The following is a 17,806-nucleotide window of genomic DNA, read 5'->3' on the forward strand; positions in this document are numbered from 1 at the left end:
TGCCAACAGGCCTGTTTCCTTGGTAATTACAATGTAGAAAACCTGATGATAGTCCATTAAGAAGAAGAAGCTGCTTTAAGGAGAAGGTGCAACAATGCAGGGCCATTTGCAAAAGATTGCCCAAATGCTACACATTCTGTGACAATGCAGGAGAGATGGCTTCCAAAATCCTCAGAGCAATCCCCTTTACATGGTATCACATCTAGACCTATAGTCTAGAAAAATACCAGGGCTGCAGGTGAAAGGAAGCATCCATCCCAAATTCCTTTTATCACTACAATACTATTCATCCTGCAGAATTAAGTCTTTTGTTTTGTTTTGTTTTGTTTTGTTTTTGGGTCACACCCGGCAGCACTCAGGGGTTATTCCTGGCTCTACGCTCAGAAATCGCTCCTGGCAGGCTCGGGGGACCATCGGAGATACCAGGATTCAAACCACCGTCCTTCTGCATGCATGCAAGGCAAGCATCCCACCTCCATGCTATCATTTCTCCGGCCTCCAGAATTAACTCTTAATAATACCAGCTAATGCTTCAATGCTGTTAAATTTTAGATCATTTAAAAGCATAAAAATATTAACATTTACATGTAACATTAAAATTATATCTGTAGCAAAGTTAAAGCCACACTTTGCAACCATTTCTATTCCTTCTACATTTTTAATACTATTCCTCCAAATTTACCTAAGGATTACATTTAGGACATTGCAAAACAAAACAAAACAAACACCACAGACAGACTTAATGATCACTTGAACAACTGGTGAGCATTTGACCATTATATTCATTTTTTCCTACTCTAGTCATTGCTGTGTTTTTCGTACACCTATCATCCCACTCCAAGGCCAGGCATCATGAGGCACCAGAATCTTTTGCTCCCCACCTGAACAGAGTCTCTTTGCAAAGAAGCTTCAGTAATGGTGAAGATTCATGGACCTTGTAAGTCAAACTATAATTTTTGTAAGAATTGAGTAAAAATGTGTAGACTTGTGAAGAAAAATAAGAATAACCAGCCTGGATAGGCAAAGGCAAAAATGAAAGCATAATGCCAACACATAGGTTCCAAAAGTTGTATTATCTAAAATTAACAACCCCCCATAAAATTAAGCAACCACTAAATGACTTAACCAACATTTAAAAGACTTCATGCTCATAATGATAATGCAGTTACACTGAGCTTACTAAAATTATATGCAGGCATTTTCTAAAAGTGCTCTTGACTAAATAAGGCAACTATAGACTAATGTGTTCATGAAAAAAAGGTACCCTTTTTAATGTCATAGGAAATCAAAGGCCAAAATATCTACAGAGCCTTTGAAAGTTTGACCACTGGATCAATATTACAGATTCCCTTTCTGATCTTGTTGACCATTAAATAAAGGAAAAGCTCTTGTTTTACTATCACACAAGATCTTCACATAGCAAATCAGAATGAATCTAGAGCACTTTTAATTCTAACTATAATATGTTCTTTTATGTTTATTGAAATTTTTGACTACTTAAAAATTATAAACCATCTCCTATTCTCACTCAATCATAAAGCATTCGAAACAACCAAATATCTTAGTCAAAACTGTGGAGAGATGAATTAAGATCAGTTAATGCAATATAAAGGTATTTGAAGAAATATATCTAATTACATATAAGTATAATTCTAATACTTACCTATCAGTCCCTTCTCAAGTGTGAAGGTTCTGTTTGTAAACATACATTCAAAAGCCACAATGTGAAAAATCTTGTTCACTGTGTTGTGAGTTCCAACTATTCGAATATATCTGGGGGGCAAAAAGAAAATGAGCTTCATTACAATCAATCCTAATACGACATATTAAGATATAAGCAGTGAACCAGCGCATGGGCCAAAGAAGATTTGAACTGACGGTAGATTCTATACTTATGCCTTTGGGCGAGATCCAACTGAGCCTAGAGTTAACAGCAAAATTAGGGAGATGCCATTTTTCAAGAATCAAGGAGAAATTAGATTTCATTTACCTAAAAAAAAAAAAAAATCAAAGAAAGTCTGTTCTGCTCAGTGCCAGAAATATCTGTCCAAGAGACTAAAAGCTTCTCTCCTCACCTTGTGGTTAGGAATGTGCCTGTGTGTGCACAGGTGCAGATGCAGGCAAAATCATATGCTTTCCAACTCAATGAAAAATTTCATCCATTGGAGATGAATATGAGGAATCAATATTGCTTTCTTGTATAAAGAAACCCTCCCTCCCCACAAAATGTCAAAAGCTACTCAGTTTCTCTTATTTTAATATCACAGATCAATCCTCATTTGGGAAGTTAACCCTTCTTAGGCACACCAGCCCCCCACTAGGCTGCTGGGAAGCCTTCTCCTGATAAGAAGTGATCTGTGAGGACCCAGTTTACTCTGCAGCCTCCTGCTGGTCAGACAGAGCTGGCTCCAGCATCTGCATTGTGCAGAGCATCTCAGCCTGTTCACTCCTGGAGCTCCCCGGAGGCTTCATCACATACAGTTGAATTAACCTTGGAGCAACTTGTTCCTTTCACTCTCTCTAAGGGGTCTAAGAGTTTGCAGGTTAATGAACAGAAAAACTTACTCTTCACAAGAATCCCAATCCCCAGGGAGTTCACCACATAGTTACTGGAATTCAAAAGAATAACAATGAAAAACAGCTCGTCTAACTGATCACATTCTCCCGCACTGGGGCTGAAGCAATAGTACAGTAGGTAGGGTGTTTGCTGCCTTGCACAAGGTTGACCTGGGTTTGATTCTGGGTATCCCATATTGTCCCTGAACACCATCAGGTGCAATTTCTGAGAGCATACCCCGTATGTATGTCCTGAGCACCACTGGCTGTGGCCCTCAAACAAACAAAAATAGACAACAACAACAACAACAAAACTAAAAAGAACAACCCACGTTCTCCTGCATTGAAAACTCCAGTTGCTGGAAGAGCAGATATATTAAATGAACATTTCACTTAAAAGACAAAGACTGGGCATGGTTTAGTATTATCCTCCCTCTGCTGTATAAAGCCACCTTCAATATAAATGATAGAATTTTACTTCTGAGGTAATTGCTATTCACTAATTCAGTAATTTTCTTACATTTCTCATAACTCTAAGTTAACTGCATAATGTAAATGCCAATTTAGAAACTTCACATTAAGGGCCAGTATTTGAAGTTCTTTTTTTTATCATGGATTATCTACCCTCCTGTTTCTTCAAGCCTGAGTCCACAGCCTGGCTGCGCACTTCACTTGTCCATGACAAGAGAACATCTCTTATCTTCATAACCAAAATAAATGCTATCTCCTGGGCTGGCTGTCCTGATCACCACAGTGGTTCTAGGAGATACCACTTTCCTCATGTGTTGAGACAGGGTGATGCACTCTTTAGGTCCTCTGAAGAAGTAAGAGGTTCACTTTGCTACCTTCTTTAGTCCTTAAGGGAAGCAGATGGCGCTAATTCCACTGGGTTTGGGTGACTGGCTGAGGACCGTTTAAATCAGCTCATAATGGTCTGAGTAGAACAGATTGTGTTGTCCTCTGTTGTTGGCAGTGGCACTCTGGTGCTTCTGGGAGGGAAGGGGTGTGCTAAGCCTGGCAGTGAACAATTTCCTCAAACCCACAAGAACTCATCTAGAATAGCATTTCCAACCGCACATGGTCATGACAGCTGGGTTGCTGTTGTCTGCAACCTTGGAGTGAAGGGAGCTAATGTTGTCTGGTGGAATTTGATCAGATTATTGTTCTGATCTCTAGGTGGAGTCTGCCAAAGGAAAGAAATCTTTCTAATACTGGCAAGGCAGAGGAACAAGAAGGCCCCCCAAACTGCTATAATGTCTATAAGGCATTAAGGAAAACAGTACTAGCTGACAGATGAGGTTGAAGTCATATTCCTTCCCTCCCTTCTTGCCTTTTAAAGACTTTTCATGAAACCAGCCGTTTTCCCCAGTTTCACCTGGCTAGTATCAGAAACAGGAAGAAAACATGCAGCCTTCCCCTATCTTATCTCCCAATTATAAGAAACTAAAGATAAAAAAAATTTACACTAGAATAAATTGTACAGTCTTAATAATAGTGTTTGTGCCAACAAACAAGATTATATATATATATATATATATATGGTTGAAAAGCAGAGATACCTCTAGACAAAGTTTTTTTTTTTTATTTATAAATGGTTTTCATTTTATTTATGTAAGATATGTGCAGTGTGAGTAGGAATTAGTAGCTCATATAGTCCAGCCCTCCAGCTCTCTAAGGGACCATAATCTGGCCCCCACTTTAACAAAGTTTTTTTTTTTTTAAATTTATTTAAACACCTTAATTACATACATGATTGTGTTTGGGTTTCAGTCATGTAAAGAACACCACCCATCACCAGTGCAACATTCCCATCACCAATGTAGACAAAGTTTTATATCAATAAAGATAATGCTATCTCTATTACAGAATCCTGAGGTCAAATTAGCAATTCACCACTGTACATCACACTTCTTGACTAGCCTGTTCTAATGTAATGCTCATAACAAGTTTAATTATTCTAGTTTTACAATAGTTTCTAAGTCTCCATGAGATTATAGCATAATTTATGAAAATACCAGAGACGTAAGAACAAAGCCACGTTCCTTTTGCTCAGCAAGGGAATATATTGCATGGTAAGTTATTTCCTCTTCTGAAGAACTTGAATGGCAATAGTCAAAATGCTTTCAGAAATCTCCCCCAACTCCAGTGGCAGAAGAGTAAAGCTTCAGAGGCCAGTACCAATCCCAGAAGAAGTACGTAACCTAGGAGCTGGGCATGAAAGAGAGCAGCCCAAGTAATGCCCTAAATCATGTGCAGAGAAGTTGTTAAGGATCACACTGTGGGGGCCGGGCGGTGGCGCTAAAGGTAAGGTGCCTGCCTTGCCTGCGCTAGCCTTGGGTGGACCGCGGTTCGATCCTCCGGTGCCCCATATGGTCCCCCAAGCCAGGAGCAACTTCTGAGCACATAGCCAGGAGTAACCCCTGAGCGTTACCGGGTGTGGCCCAAAAACCAAAAAAAAAAAAAAAAAAAGGATCATACTGCATTGCAGAAGTTAGAATAGAGAAAAGATAGTGAAAATAGTTCAAGATATTTCAAAATATTTCAAGATAGTGAAAATATTGGGGTAATAAAATATTATCCCTCTTAAAAAAATATTTTTCCCCTGAGTCAAAACACCTAAAATGGGAGATGTCATATTTTCTGTCACGAAATTTTGAATATGAGGTAGTAGGACTTAAGGTTATTTTTCCCACTTCAGAATCCTATCTCCAATGCACAATCAAGCTCTTGATTTAACCTGATAAAAATGGCAGTGGAAGCATGTGCCTTCATCGGTGTGCAGAGAGAAGTACTGATGAAAACAAAGCAGCTAGCCTTTGTTCTCTCTGAGGTCCTCAACAGCAGCTCAGACAGTTGGAATATAATTAAAACTTTAACGGTGCTAAGGAAGGCAGAAATGCAACAGACTGGTCATTTCAGATGAGGATGAATGCTGTCCACAGGAGCCTGGAGTAACAGTCTGTTTCCAGCAGCTCCTTCCTACCCTATGTTAGCTGTCTTCTACTCACTGGCAGAGTGGATCCCAAATACAGTTAGTTCAGAACAGGATGTCTCAAGGAGCTACACTATTGTGAGTGAAAAGAGAGTCTGTCTTTTTTAATAAACTGAAATCTAACCCTTCCAAGGACAGCACTTTAAAATTAAAAAGCACTATGGGATTTTGATGAAGGATCCTATCAGAACAAGGCCTGTGCCCAGCCCATCACTTAATTACCTATGTCACTTTGTGGGGAAAAAACGTGATTACTCCTTTCTGAATCTTAGTTGTTTTTCTAGAAAAATTAGGTCAATACACAAACCTTAGAGGATATTTAAATGAGATGAGCATTTAAAGTGTCTAATGCAATGCTGGCAGAGTAGAACATTATTACATAAAAATTCAAAAAATAAATGGTTAGATGCAATTTCTTAGATTGGACTCTGAGAATGTTGGCTGTCTGAGAGAATTCTGAACTGTTGAGGTTAAAGTTTTCCCATAAAGAAGAGGTCAATAGGCAGACTTTGGGAACATAGCAGATCTCAACTTTCTTAGGGCATCATAGTATGACCCACAGAAAGAAGCTATATTCCCAGTATATGGCCTGGTTCTATAGTACTGTCTGCTAAGTCCTTAACAACTTTTATTTATAAAATTCCCAGCCTGACTCTGTTATGCATGAGGAGGCTAAGAAAATGAAGAAAGAACCTGAGTCATATTTGATCCAGCTAACCAAAATCAAAGAAGAATTCCTAATTTGTATAAGATTTAGAACTTTGGGTTTTTAATTTATTAAGAGAAATATCATTTCCTCACAGAGACATAAAATATATTTAATTAACTACTGATAATTTGGTTTGGAGATTTCATTGCATTCCTGCTTGTTCTGGGAAGATACAAATTCTATTTTGGGGCCAGAAAAATAGCTCAAATGGGTAAAAATATATGAGAAAGGCCGGGGTTCAAATCACAGCACTAAATACATCCCCCCAAACCCCTGGAGTGACACTCAAGCACAGAACTGGGAGGAACCCTGAAGGTTGCCAGGTTTGGTTCCAAAATGAACAAATACACAAACAAACAAAAGTAAATAAAAAAATTCCAACACCTGTGGCTCTCTGCTCCGGAATCACTCCTGGCAGGGATTGGTGGGGTGGGGGGTCATTTGGGGTACTAGAGACTGAATCTAGTTGGGACTTGTACAAGGCAAGCACTTGGTAATACTATCTCTCTGGCCCCCAAATTCTAATTCTTAATTTATGTTTTCATAAATTTGTTTCCAAAATTTTAGAATGCTATTAGATTTAATTACTAGATAGCAAATATTATATCTTTAATGCAATATGAAAAAATATAAAATGAAACCTATGCATTCCCACATTAAGTGCTTTGGTAATCTAGAGTATTTATCTAGTAATCTAGTAAAGCCTTAGTTATGCGAGCATCTAATTTCTATACTGAACAGGTTCTAAAAGATAAAATTTAATTCAATAGGAAATATTTAAATGAACTCAGAAAGAATCAGATAAAGCCAAATTTCAATAATTCTGTTCTTTGATAAAGTTTTATCTCAAATTCTACTTTATATTCTTGTGTTGTATAAAGTATCTTGAGAACTATAGGTTTTTTGTTTTTTTGTTTTTTGTTTTTTCGGGCCACACCTGTTTGATGCTCAGGGGTTACTCCTGGCTAAGCGCTCAGAAATTGCCCCTGGCTTGAGGGGACCATATGGGATGCCGGGGGATCGAACCTAGGTCCTTCCTTTGCTAGCGCTTGCAAGGCAGACACCTTACCTCTAGTGCCACCTCGCAGGCCCCAAGAACTAGAGTTAGTTTTAACAGTGGTAAAGTTATCAACATTTTGGATCTTCTTATGAGGTAGCTATAGAGAACCATGGGAAGTAAACTATTCCTTGTTGTGGCCAGAGGAAGCTAACAAGAACACACCTACCATTTTTCCAGCAGAGAAACAGCCCAGTTCCAAAACATATCTGGAAAAGAACAGAATGCACTGAAACTTTCCAGGCTTAGGCTAAAACACTATGGAACCTTCTTGAAATAGGGCAGACCAAATCCCTTTGTGCCTAAAAGTCCAGCAGTCTGCTGCCATACCCAATATCCTCCAGAATAAAGACCAGTTCCACAGCTGAATCTCAATAAACTGCCAAGCCACCAAATTGTTCTAGCTCCATTGCTCCTGGAAGCCTCCAAATTTCATAGCACTGTCAGTCCAGTAGAAGTAGAGCAAATCTGATAAGAACATTGTGTAGAGAAGACCATCAAGCTCAATGAGTGAAAACAATAACACAAAAGGTTTCATTACCACCAACTATGCCTGTAAATCCTCAGACAATGACTTTAGTAACACCATTATAAGATACAACAATGATCTTGCCTACTAAGGGGACAGGGGAGGGCGATGGATGGGAAAGTGGGAACATTGGTGGAGGGAAGGTAGCAATGGGATGGGATGGTGTCAGAATATTTAATGTTTAAAACAACTTTATTATGAACAACTCATAAATAACTATGCTACAATTAAAAACAAATAAACAAGATAAAAACCATCACAACAAAAAAGAATTTCAGGTATAGCATTTGCTAAGGCTTAGACCCATAACTTATGAGATCTCCTATCTTCTATGTCCCTTCAGGAGATATTAAGAATGTACACACACACAAAAAAAAACTCTAACCCAAGAAGCAGGCATTATCTGTAGATTCCCCCATTTCTAGTTCTGAGTAGAGTCTGTGTTCTTCTAATCAAACCACAGACTGAAGGCGGAAGTGACTTTGAGTCTTGTTGCTAAGGCAGCAATTGGAAAACAGTTTACTGCCAGAATGACAAAAAGCTTCTAGAAAAAGCATGTTGCAACAGAAAAGATTTGTTACTCATAGAAAGCCTTCCCTCTGGCTGATCTGTGAAGCTATAGATTCTTCTCTACTGACTATAGCAAAGGGGCTAGCAGCATTTTCTTACTGGGGAGAAAAAGAATTATGGAAAGGTTAAACACTATGTCCAGAGTTAGCCTAAGCAGAGGCTACTGTCTTGGAAAACTGAGCATCAGCCCTCAAAAGGGAGCAATCCCGTCCCAGCATCTCCATCAATCAACCTAAAGGGCAAAGGAAACAGAAAGCATTTGCTTTATTTTTGATACTATACAAAATCAGGTATGCAGAGGGAGTGAGATGACAAATAATTATTAGCACATCAAAACCTAGTGCCACACAAGAAAAAAGTCATTTCAACATCAGACATAAATATTTCAGTGTGTATTTTTATTTGGGTGAAAAGATGAAATTTTAATAGCAGACCATACCCAAATAGGAAGACATTAAAACTACCTATGATAATGTGCTCCCACTTACAAAATTAATGTCACAATGTAATTATAGTACTTATATAAATTATATAAAACAGATATAACATATAACATTTCATTAATTCAATTTTCCACAGGTGCTTTTACCATTCCATAGCCCCTGTGAGTCTAGAGGGTGAATTGCTATTAATCAAGATTTACTATCTATTAGGTACAAGAAATTGTCCTAAGTGCTGTGAGGACTGGACTGGAAAGATAGGATATAAACTGTCCTTGCATCTGTGCTGCAGTTTAGGAGGCAAGATGAAACCACATCAAACATATGACTTTTGCAGAGCCAAGTTAAAGGAAACTTAGGCTCCTTTGATTGAAACCTAGTCTCTAGGAGAGTCAATGCATTAATGTAAAATTTTGGACAACTTCCATACTTTCTCTGCCTTACACGTGGCCAACCCAGGTTCAACTGTCAGCCCCATATAGGGCCTCTGAGCCCACCAGTAGTAATTTCAGTGTAGAGAGCCAGGAACAAGCCCTGTGCACTGCTAGGTATAGCCCCCCCCCCCCCAAAAAAAAGGGGGGAAAAACACACCCAAAGCCCTCAAACTTCAAGGACTTTAAAAATAATGGGCAACACTTAATTTTAGTTGACCCAGATTTAATCCCCAGCATGCCAAATGGTCTCCAGTGCCATGGCAGGAGTGATCCTGAATGCAGAGCCAGGAGTAAACCCTGAGCAAAGCAGGATGTACCCAAGAGCCAAAAAACCCAAAGTAACAACAACAAAACATTGTAATTGTAATTTCAGTGAAATGTAAGTTAAGAGACAGACAAAACAGTCTTTTATTTTTTAAGTGAAGCAAGGTATTATTATTGAAAAAAAATTGCTTATAAAGATGAAATAGGAGAAAAAGAGGGTAAATATGTATTTAAGAGCAAACAAGAGCTTCTCTAGAGTGGAAATAAGCAAGCAAAGAAACAAGTAAGTGAAATATGTGTTCAAGGTATAACATGGGTTTGCAGAGAAACTAGACAAAACATTTAAAAAAGTAAAGTAATTAACCAAAGTTAGTAGGTAAACAAATCATCATAGATTTCATATCTCCTTAGACAAACTTGCTAAACTGGAAGAATAAACATTTCTATAATCTTTCCTTACAATAGTTAGTGGGAAGGGACAACTAGCTCTTCCTTAGTAGCATGGGTAATAGGGCACCTGCCTTGCATGTGTCTGACCCAGGTTTGATCCCTGGCACCACATATGGTCTTGAGATGTGAGAGCAGATCCAGGAGCAAGTCCTCAGTACTATTTAGTGTGACCCCCCATCCTAAAGTATATGACTATAGTGTAAAATGTCTGAGGCAGTGGTCCTCAAACTACGGCTCGTGGGCTACATATTGTATTTTTTCCCATTTTGTTTCTTCACTTCAAAATAAGATATATGCAGCGTGCATAGGAATTTATTTATAGTTTTTGTTTTTACTATAGTCCAGCCCTTCAACAGTCTGAGGGACAGTGAACTGGCCCCATTAAAAAGTTTGAGGACCACTAGTCTGAGGTATAGACATAGTACACCTTCTATGTAAAGATACTTAGCAGTAGATAAGCACATGTCTAATTAAGTAAACTTCTTAGAATCTGGAAGGAGAAGATGAATATTAAGTGGGAAATATCTTATTTCTCAATTTATTCTTTATTGTCTTTGCTATGTTTTCATATTGCACTTTTCTTTTTTTTCATATTGCACTCTTCAAGGTAACACAGAAAAAACTTGGGAAGAGGAGGTTACAAAATAATAAATATATAAAGGAGAGAGAGATGGAGGGGGTAGGAAGTATGAGGTAAAAGGGAAAGTAGAAGGGAGAAAACAGAGACAAATTGGGAAGAGGAGGTTACAGAATAATAAATATATAATGGAGAGTGAGATAAAGGGGGTAGGAAGTATGAGGTAAAAGGGAGAAAAGAAGAAAGCATGAATAAGAATAAACTAATCCTTTCTATCTCTGTTATGTGCTAATGTGAAAAAATCCCCATATGAGAATACTGCTAACCAATTTTATTACCCAATAAAACATTTGAAACTAACATAAAGTATATATATATATATATATATATATATATATATATATTTTTTTTTTTTTTTTTTTTTGGTTTTTGGGCCACACCCGTTTGACGCTCAGGAGTTACTCCTGGCTATGCGCTCAGAAATCGCCCCTGGCTTGGGGGAACCATATGGGACGCCAGGGGATCGAACCGTGGTCCGTCCTACGCTAGCGCTTGCAAGGTAGACACCTTACCTCTAGCGCCACCTTCCCAGCCCCCACATAAAGTATATTTTAAGAAACAGAACTAAATTGCCAAAGTTCAGGATTAGCATTTTTTATTAACTTTTCTCCTAGCCCAAGATGTTGGGGGCTTGGGAGAGGATTTCACTAGTTTTATCTTTAAAATGTACACATTATCTGTTTCCGTTTATTCAATAAGCTGTGCATTTCCAAGAATGTAGACAAATGAATCTAATGGAATTGTGCACTAGGAAAAAAAAGCAACAGAAAATTTGCTAATTTCCGTATGAATCTGTGAAAGCTCATTTGGTGACTACAACCTGTACTAAGATGCCTTTATGATTATGGTGGGTAAGACAAGCTTCGCTCTTTTTTAATTTTAGATTATGGTGGGAATATGTTATTTATTATAACAGCATTTTAAGGGCTAGGAGTCTTTTTATTTACATATTTTTCTTTTTAGAAGATTAAACAGAGGAGGAAGAGAGACAAAGAGAAAAAGAGTTTGCCTTTCCCCAACAAAAATCTTAGAATCCTTCTAAGAATATGAACATTTGACATATTGAGAAATAAGATATGAATTGCCCAAGACGGTCAAAATAACAGAAGTGAAAATCGAGTGCCAAAGCCAAGAGAGTAATAAACAGAGCAAAGCAAGTAAGGAAACCACAAATCTTAGTTTACATCCCTGAGAAACTAACACTAGAATGAAAATAAAAGCCATGAACTTCTAAACACATCCATGTGTGAGCCCCTGTAGCCATTTTCCTTGAAAAGTCAATCCCCACAGTCAATCAGACTGGACATTTCAAAGCTCAGCAGAACATATGTCCTTCAAAGGTCCTGTATTCTTTATATGTTAGTAAGCAAAACCGGTCTAGTGGAGAACTGAAATATATTTGGGGTAACACAGTACAAGCTCAATGCATATAAGTTCCACACTTTCTACCTACTACTTCCAGACTGCTTCAACATTCACATAATACTCCAGGGACTTCCTTTAATTTTAGGGAATCCTGGAATAAAAAATATAATTTGCTTCAACATCTAATTAAACATCAGTACAAATGTCATGTGCAGAGCTATCAACTAGTCAAAGGAAGAAGAATTCAGAAGAATACTCAGCACACGAACTGTAAATAGTAAATGAGAATGAGAGAAGCAGAGAGATAAGGAAGAGGTAAAGGGAGAGGGAAAAGAAGGATGAAAAGGAGAGAGGAAGGGTTTGGGGAAGGGAAGAGACAATACCGAGTACCAAAACTCAAAATTCTTATGGATATGGATAATGCAGTATGTTTTCACTGTTGCAGCCTATATCACAGTTTACAAATAGCATGAAGGATTAGTAATTTCACCACTACTAGCATAAGTAATCTTAGCTGCTAAAAACTTAAATGTTGTTAGAACTTTAGTACAAGTAGAAGAGAAACAGCAAGTATTCCAAATGGTACTACTTGGTGATTTAGAGCATCATTTCTTGATAATGCCCTTTGGTCCCCTGTGGACCCCCCAGGATATTTCAAGTGAGTCAGAGGTGAAAACTCATTAAACTTATATTTATATGTTTATAATTACAGATACTCCTCACTTAACGACCTACCCATTTAGCAACCGCTCACACTTACGACCATCTCTTCACCGTTATTGTATTTTATTTTAAATATCCTTTTTCCATCTTGTACACTCTACAGTACAGTACTGTGGTTTTTGGTGCTTTAATGTACCTCCTTTACTAACTTTATGTTCTGTAATACATTGCAGTACTGTGTGTAAATTACACAACCTATGCAAATTAAAAGAAGTGGAAGTTTTCAGTTTAATCTTTCTCGTTATTTTACTTATGCAGAATACTGTATTGTCAAGTACTATGCATATACTGTGCTACTGTATACAGTACATGCAGTCCCTCACTTAACGACCAATTCGCTTAACGACCAAATTGTTGAAAAGAAACTTGGTCATTTAGTGAGGAGTATCTGTATATAATAAGGGGGCTTGACATGAGAATGGGACTCAGGTTGAAAACAGTTGAGAACACTGGTATATAGTTGTTTGCAATTTAGGTAAGAGTTTGGAACAGGTTCTAGTCTAAAGGTCAATACTGTCATTTAAAAGATGTTTCCCCATATCTACACCTTTTGTCAGGAGTCCCATGCACTGCTCAAGTTTTATTGGTTTTTATTTTAATCCATTAATTTTTTCTTTAAGTTTATTATCTCCTTCTTCCTGCCTGCTTTTGGCTCCTTATATCGGTACTTCTCTAATTTCTCAAACTGTGTAGTCAGGTTATTTATGTGGGTTCTTTCTTCCTTTCTGATGAATGCTTGTGGAGCTATAAACTTTCCTCTTAACATGTTTTTGCTGTGTCCCACAAGTTCTGGTAGCTTGTGTTCTCAGTCTCATTTGTTTCCAGGACTTTTTTTTAATTCCTTTTTGATTTTCTCTTTGACCCATTGGTTGTTCAATGTAGAACCCATGAGAATACCCACAACATTTCTTTTCAAGTAAATAGATTAAACATTCCTGAAATTTATATGGAACACTTACACCCTCCTATCCATCACCTCCAACCCTCAAACAGCTAATGCAATTCTTGGGAAAAAGAAGATGGGAAGCATCACTTTCCCCAACTTCAAACTATACAAAGTGGTAGCAATTAAAATAGCATGGTTGGGGGGCTGGAGAGATAGCATGGAGGTAAGGCATTTGCTTTTCATGCAGGAGGTCCTGTATTGTCCCTTGTGCCTGCCAGGAGCAATTTCTGAGCATGGAGCCAGGAGTAACCCCTGAGCACTGCCAGGTGTGACCCAAAACCCACAAAAAATAGCATGGTTGAAATATTATTATTATTATTATTATTATTATTATTACTAAAAAAATAACATGGTTGGAATAAAGACAGATGTTCAGAATGTCCTGAGAAAGACGGTCAGGTATATGAACAGTTAAATCTTTGATAAAGGAACAAAAAGTATAAACTGGAGCAAGGAAAACCTCTTTAATAAGTGGTACTAGAAAAACTGCTTGGCTACATGCAAAAAATGAACTTAAAATTCTAACACCATGAACAAAAGTCAAATAAAAATGTGTCGAAGATCTTGATATTATACCTGAAACCATAGAAGAAAACTTTAGCAGAATTTTCCATGACACTGAAACTAAAGGCATCCTCAAAGATGAAATACCACTGATAAAGCAAATGGAAACAAAGATAAATAGATGGGACAACATTAAAATAAGAAATTTCTCTACCTGAAAGATTGTCCATGAAATGGGAGAGATTATTTACCAAATATCCATCTGAGAAGGGATTAAAATTCTAAGATATGAAATGCACCCATAGAATTTAACAAGAAACCCAACCCCATCAAGAAATGGGGAGGAACAGGAAGCTCAGCACAAAGAGTGATGAGTTTAGTTAGAGAAATAACTACATATTGAACTTTCCTAAAAATGAGAATGTATGAGGGAAATGGAGAGCCTGTTTAGAGTATAGGCGGGGTTCGGGTGGGGAGGAGGGAGACTTGGGACATTGGTGATGGGAATGTTGCACTGGTGATGGATGGTGTTCTTTACTTGACTGGAACCCAAACACAATCATGTATGTAATCAAGGTGTTTGAATAAAAAAAAAAGAATAAAAAAAAAGAAAGAAAAAAAGAAATGGGGAGAAGTGATGAACAGAAGCTTCCTCAAAAAGAAATACAAACAACCAAAAGGCGCATGAAAAAGTGCTCCATATCACTAGTCACCAGGGAGATGCAAATTAATTCTCATACCACAAAGATGCAATCAAATCTCACACCACAAAGACTGGCAGACATAAAAACAACAACAACAAAAAAAAAAAACAACCAGTGCTGGTATAGATACAGGGGAAAGAAACTCCTATTCACTGCTGGTGGGAATGCAGACTGGTCCAACCTTTTTGGAAAACAATATGGCCATTCCTCAAAACAAAACAAATGAACAAACCCCCCAAAAAACCCCTAGAAATTGAGCTTCCATATGACCCAGAAATATCTAGGGGCCCAAAAACACAATACAGAGAAGTCCTCTGCACTCCTATGTTCATGAAGCACTATTTACAAAAGCCAGAATCTGGAAACAATTCAAGTGCTGGAGAATAGACAAATAATAAAGAAATGATGGTACTTATAAACAATAGAATATTATGCAGCCATTAGAAAATTTGAAGTTATGAAATTTGCTTATACATGAATAAACATGTAGAGTATTAGACTGAGTGAAATGAGTCAGTGGGAGAATGATCACATTCATTTTTGGTACATATATGCGTGTGTATATATTATTATGAGAATAATATGCAATGGCAATACATACAAATGAGGGTCCGGAGGACTGATATTGGTAAGAAGCTTGCCACAAATAAAGGGGAAAATACACAAGTACAATTAGGACAGAGAAGAGACTATTATGGCAATGATAGTTGAAAATGATTCTGGTCAAGAACTCTGCAGAAAAGAGGTACAAGTGACTTGCATGTTACTTTCAGTAACAGTACTGCAAACCACAGTGCCTAAAAGGGGATGTAAGGGCAGGACACTGGGGACATGGTGGTAGAAAATGTATACTGGTGAAGGCATGGGTGTTAGAACATTGCATGACTGAAACTAAACCATGAAAAACTTTGTAATTGTGTATCTTGTGGTGATTCAGTTAGAAAAAAAATTCAGGGGCCAGAGTGATAGCACAGTGGTAGGGCATTAGCCTTGTATGCTGCTGACCTCAGATGGACCTGGGTTCAATCCCAGCATCCAATACGGTCCCCCCAGCCTGTCAGTAGTGACTTCTGAATGCAAAGGTAAGAGTAACCCCTAAGAGTTGCCAGCTGTGGCCCAAAAAATAAGGAAGGAAGGGAGGGAAGGAAGAAAGTAAAGAAGGAAGGAAGAGAGAGAAGAAAGAAAGGAAGGAAAGGAAGAAAGGAAGAAAAGGAATAAAGAGAGAGACAGAAAGAAGAAGTTCAAAAGCCTAATGCAGTTTGTCATGAAAAATACTTCCTCGTGCTTCCTTTTCTACTCTTTCTAGAGGCAACTTTTTAACTCTTTTAATGGACTATTTTATGGATTTTCTCACATATATAATTATCATGCTTATAATGCTAATTATTTATTTTTGGCTTTAGGCTACACAGTAATCTGCCAATCCTTTCTTGAAGAAGACTATATGTGATGTTTCACTCTACATATATAGTCTTCCCATTTCCCATTTAGGCTTCAAATAACTTGAACCAGCATTCATGGCGTACATTTAAGATTATGTAAACATTATTTACAACCAATGCCTGGATTACTTTTTTTTCCTGCACAATTTTTGTTCTTTTTGAGTTATAAAAAGACTTGATTTTTACATAAAAATAAGGAAAGGGTCACTACATGCCTGAAATACAACTGTGAAAGACTTGTAATTCACAATGGTCTTAATAAAAAAAAAATGAAAGAGAAGAAAGAAACATTTAAAGATAATACCATTCACAGTTGTGCCACAGAAAATCAAGTACTTGGAGTCAACTTAACTATAGAGCTAAAAGACCTATACAAAGAAAACTACGAGACACTGCTGAAAGAGAACACAAGGAAAAGAAGACACACACCCTAATCATGGATTGGGAGGGTTAACATCATTAAAATGGCAATACTTCCCACAGCATTACACAGATTTAATACAATCCCTCTAAGGATACACATGACATTTTTTCCCCAAAGAAGTGGATCAAACATTCCTGAAATTCATATGGAACACTAAGTGTTCATGAATAGCTAAAATAATCTTTAGGGAAAAGAAAATGAGAGGCATCCCTTCCCCAAAATTAAATTGTACTCTAAAGCAATAGTCATTAAAACAGCGTAGTAGTAGAATAAAGACAGACCATCAGATCAATGGAATAAATAGACTTTAGTATTCTGAGACTGACCTCCAGACATAAAATCAATTAATCTTTGCTAAAGAGACAAGAAATACTAAGGAAAGCAAGGAAAGTCTCTTGTATCCAACAAGTGGTGTTGGATAACTGGTGCAGAGAAGTGAACACAGACCTCTCATTAACACTGCACAAATTCAAATCAAAACTGATAAAATAAACCTTGCTATCAGACCTGAAATCATAATATACTTAGAGAAAAATATAGGCAGTACACTCTATGACACTATAGGCATCTAAAAGGAGAAAAACTACTGTCCAAGTAAGTGGAAGCAAAGATACATTAATAGGACTACATTAAACTGGGGGCGTTGGTGGTGGGAAAGGTGTGCTGGTGAAGGGTGGTGTACATTCTATGAATGAAACTCAACTATGAACAATTTTGTAACCATGATGCTTAAATAAAGCAAATATATTTTTTAAAATGATTGGCTTGACTTTTGTTTTGTATGAGCGCAACACTAATTTATGTTCTCTTCCTCAGTTTTCTGTTAACCTGAATAAAATCTCTTGCAAAACAAAATACATGACACATCAGGTATTTCTAATGATTTCTTCTTGAGAATTCTTCCCAAGCTTTCTAAGCTGCTTCATTTCAGTCTGGTTGGCGTGGAATCCTGACGCAAAGTTCTGATTCTGGCACCTGACTCCAGCATCATTCTGAGAACTCCTTTCATCGCTCATTCTCTGGTTGCTTTTCTGATCTTGTACCTCTTCTACATTTTATG

At 37.5% G+C, this 17,806-nt stretch overlaps 1 protein-coding gene across 1 annotated transcript in view; it reads right to left on the reverse strand.

Annotated features, from left to right (window-relative positions):
* The window catches only part of BTBD9 (BTB domain containing 9), a 509,556-nt gene that overhangs the window by 184,988 nt on the left and 306,762 nt on the right, over nt 1-17,806 (reverse strand). The window contains exon 7 of the mRNA XM_049765342.1: nt 1,664-1,773. Coding sequence (XP_049621299.1) covers nt 1,664-1,773 — 110 coding nt within the window. The remainder of the gene's footprint in view (nt 1-1,663; nt 1,774-17,806) is intronic.

The sequence above is a fragment of the Suncus etruscus genome, chromosome 18 (genome assembly GCF_024139225.1).
Source record: "Suncus etruscus isolate mSunEtr1 chromosome 18, mSunEtr1.pri.cur, whole genome shotgun sequence".
Lineage (NCBI taxonomy): Eukaryota > Metazoa > Chordata > Mammalia > Eulipotyphla > Soricidae > Suncus > Suncus etruscus.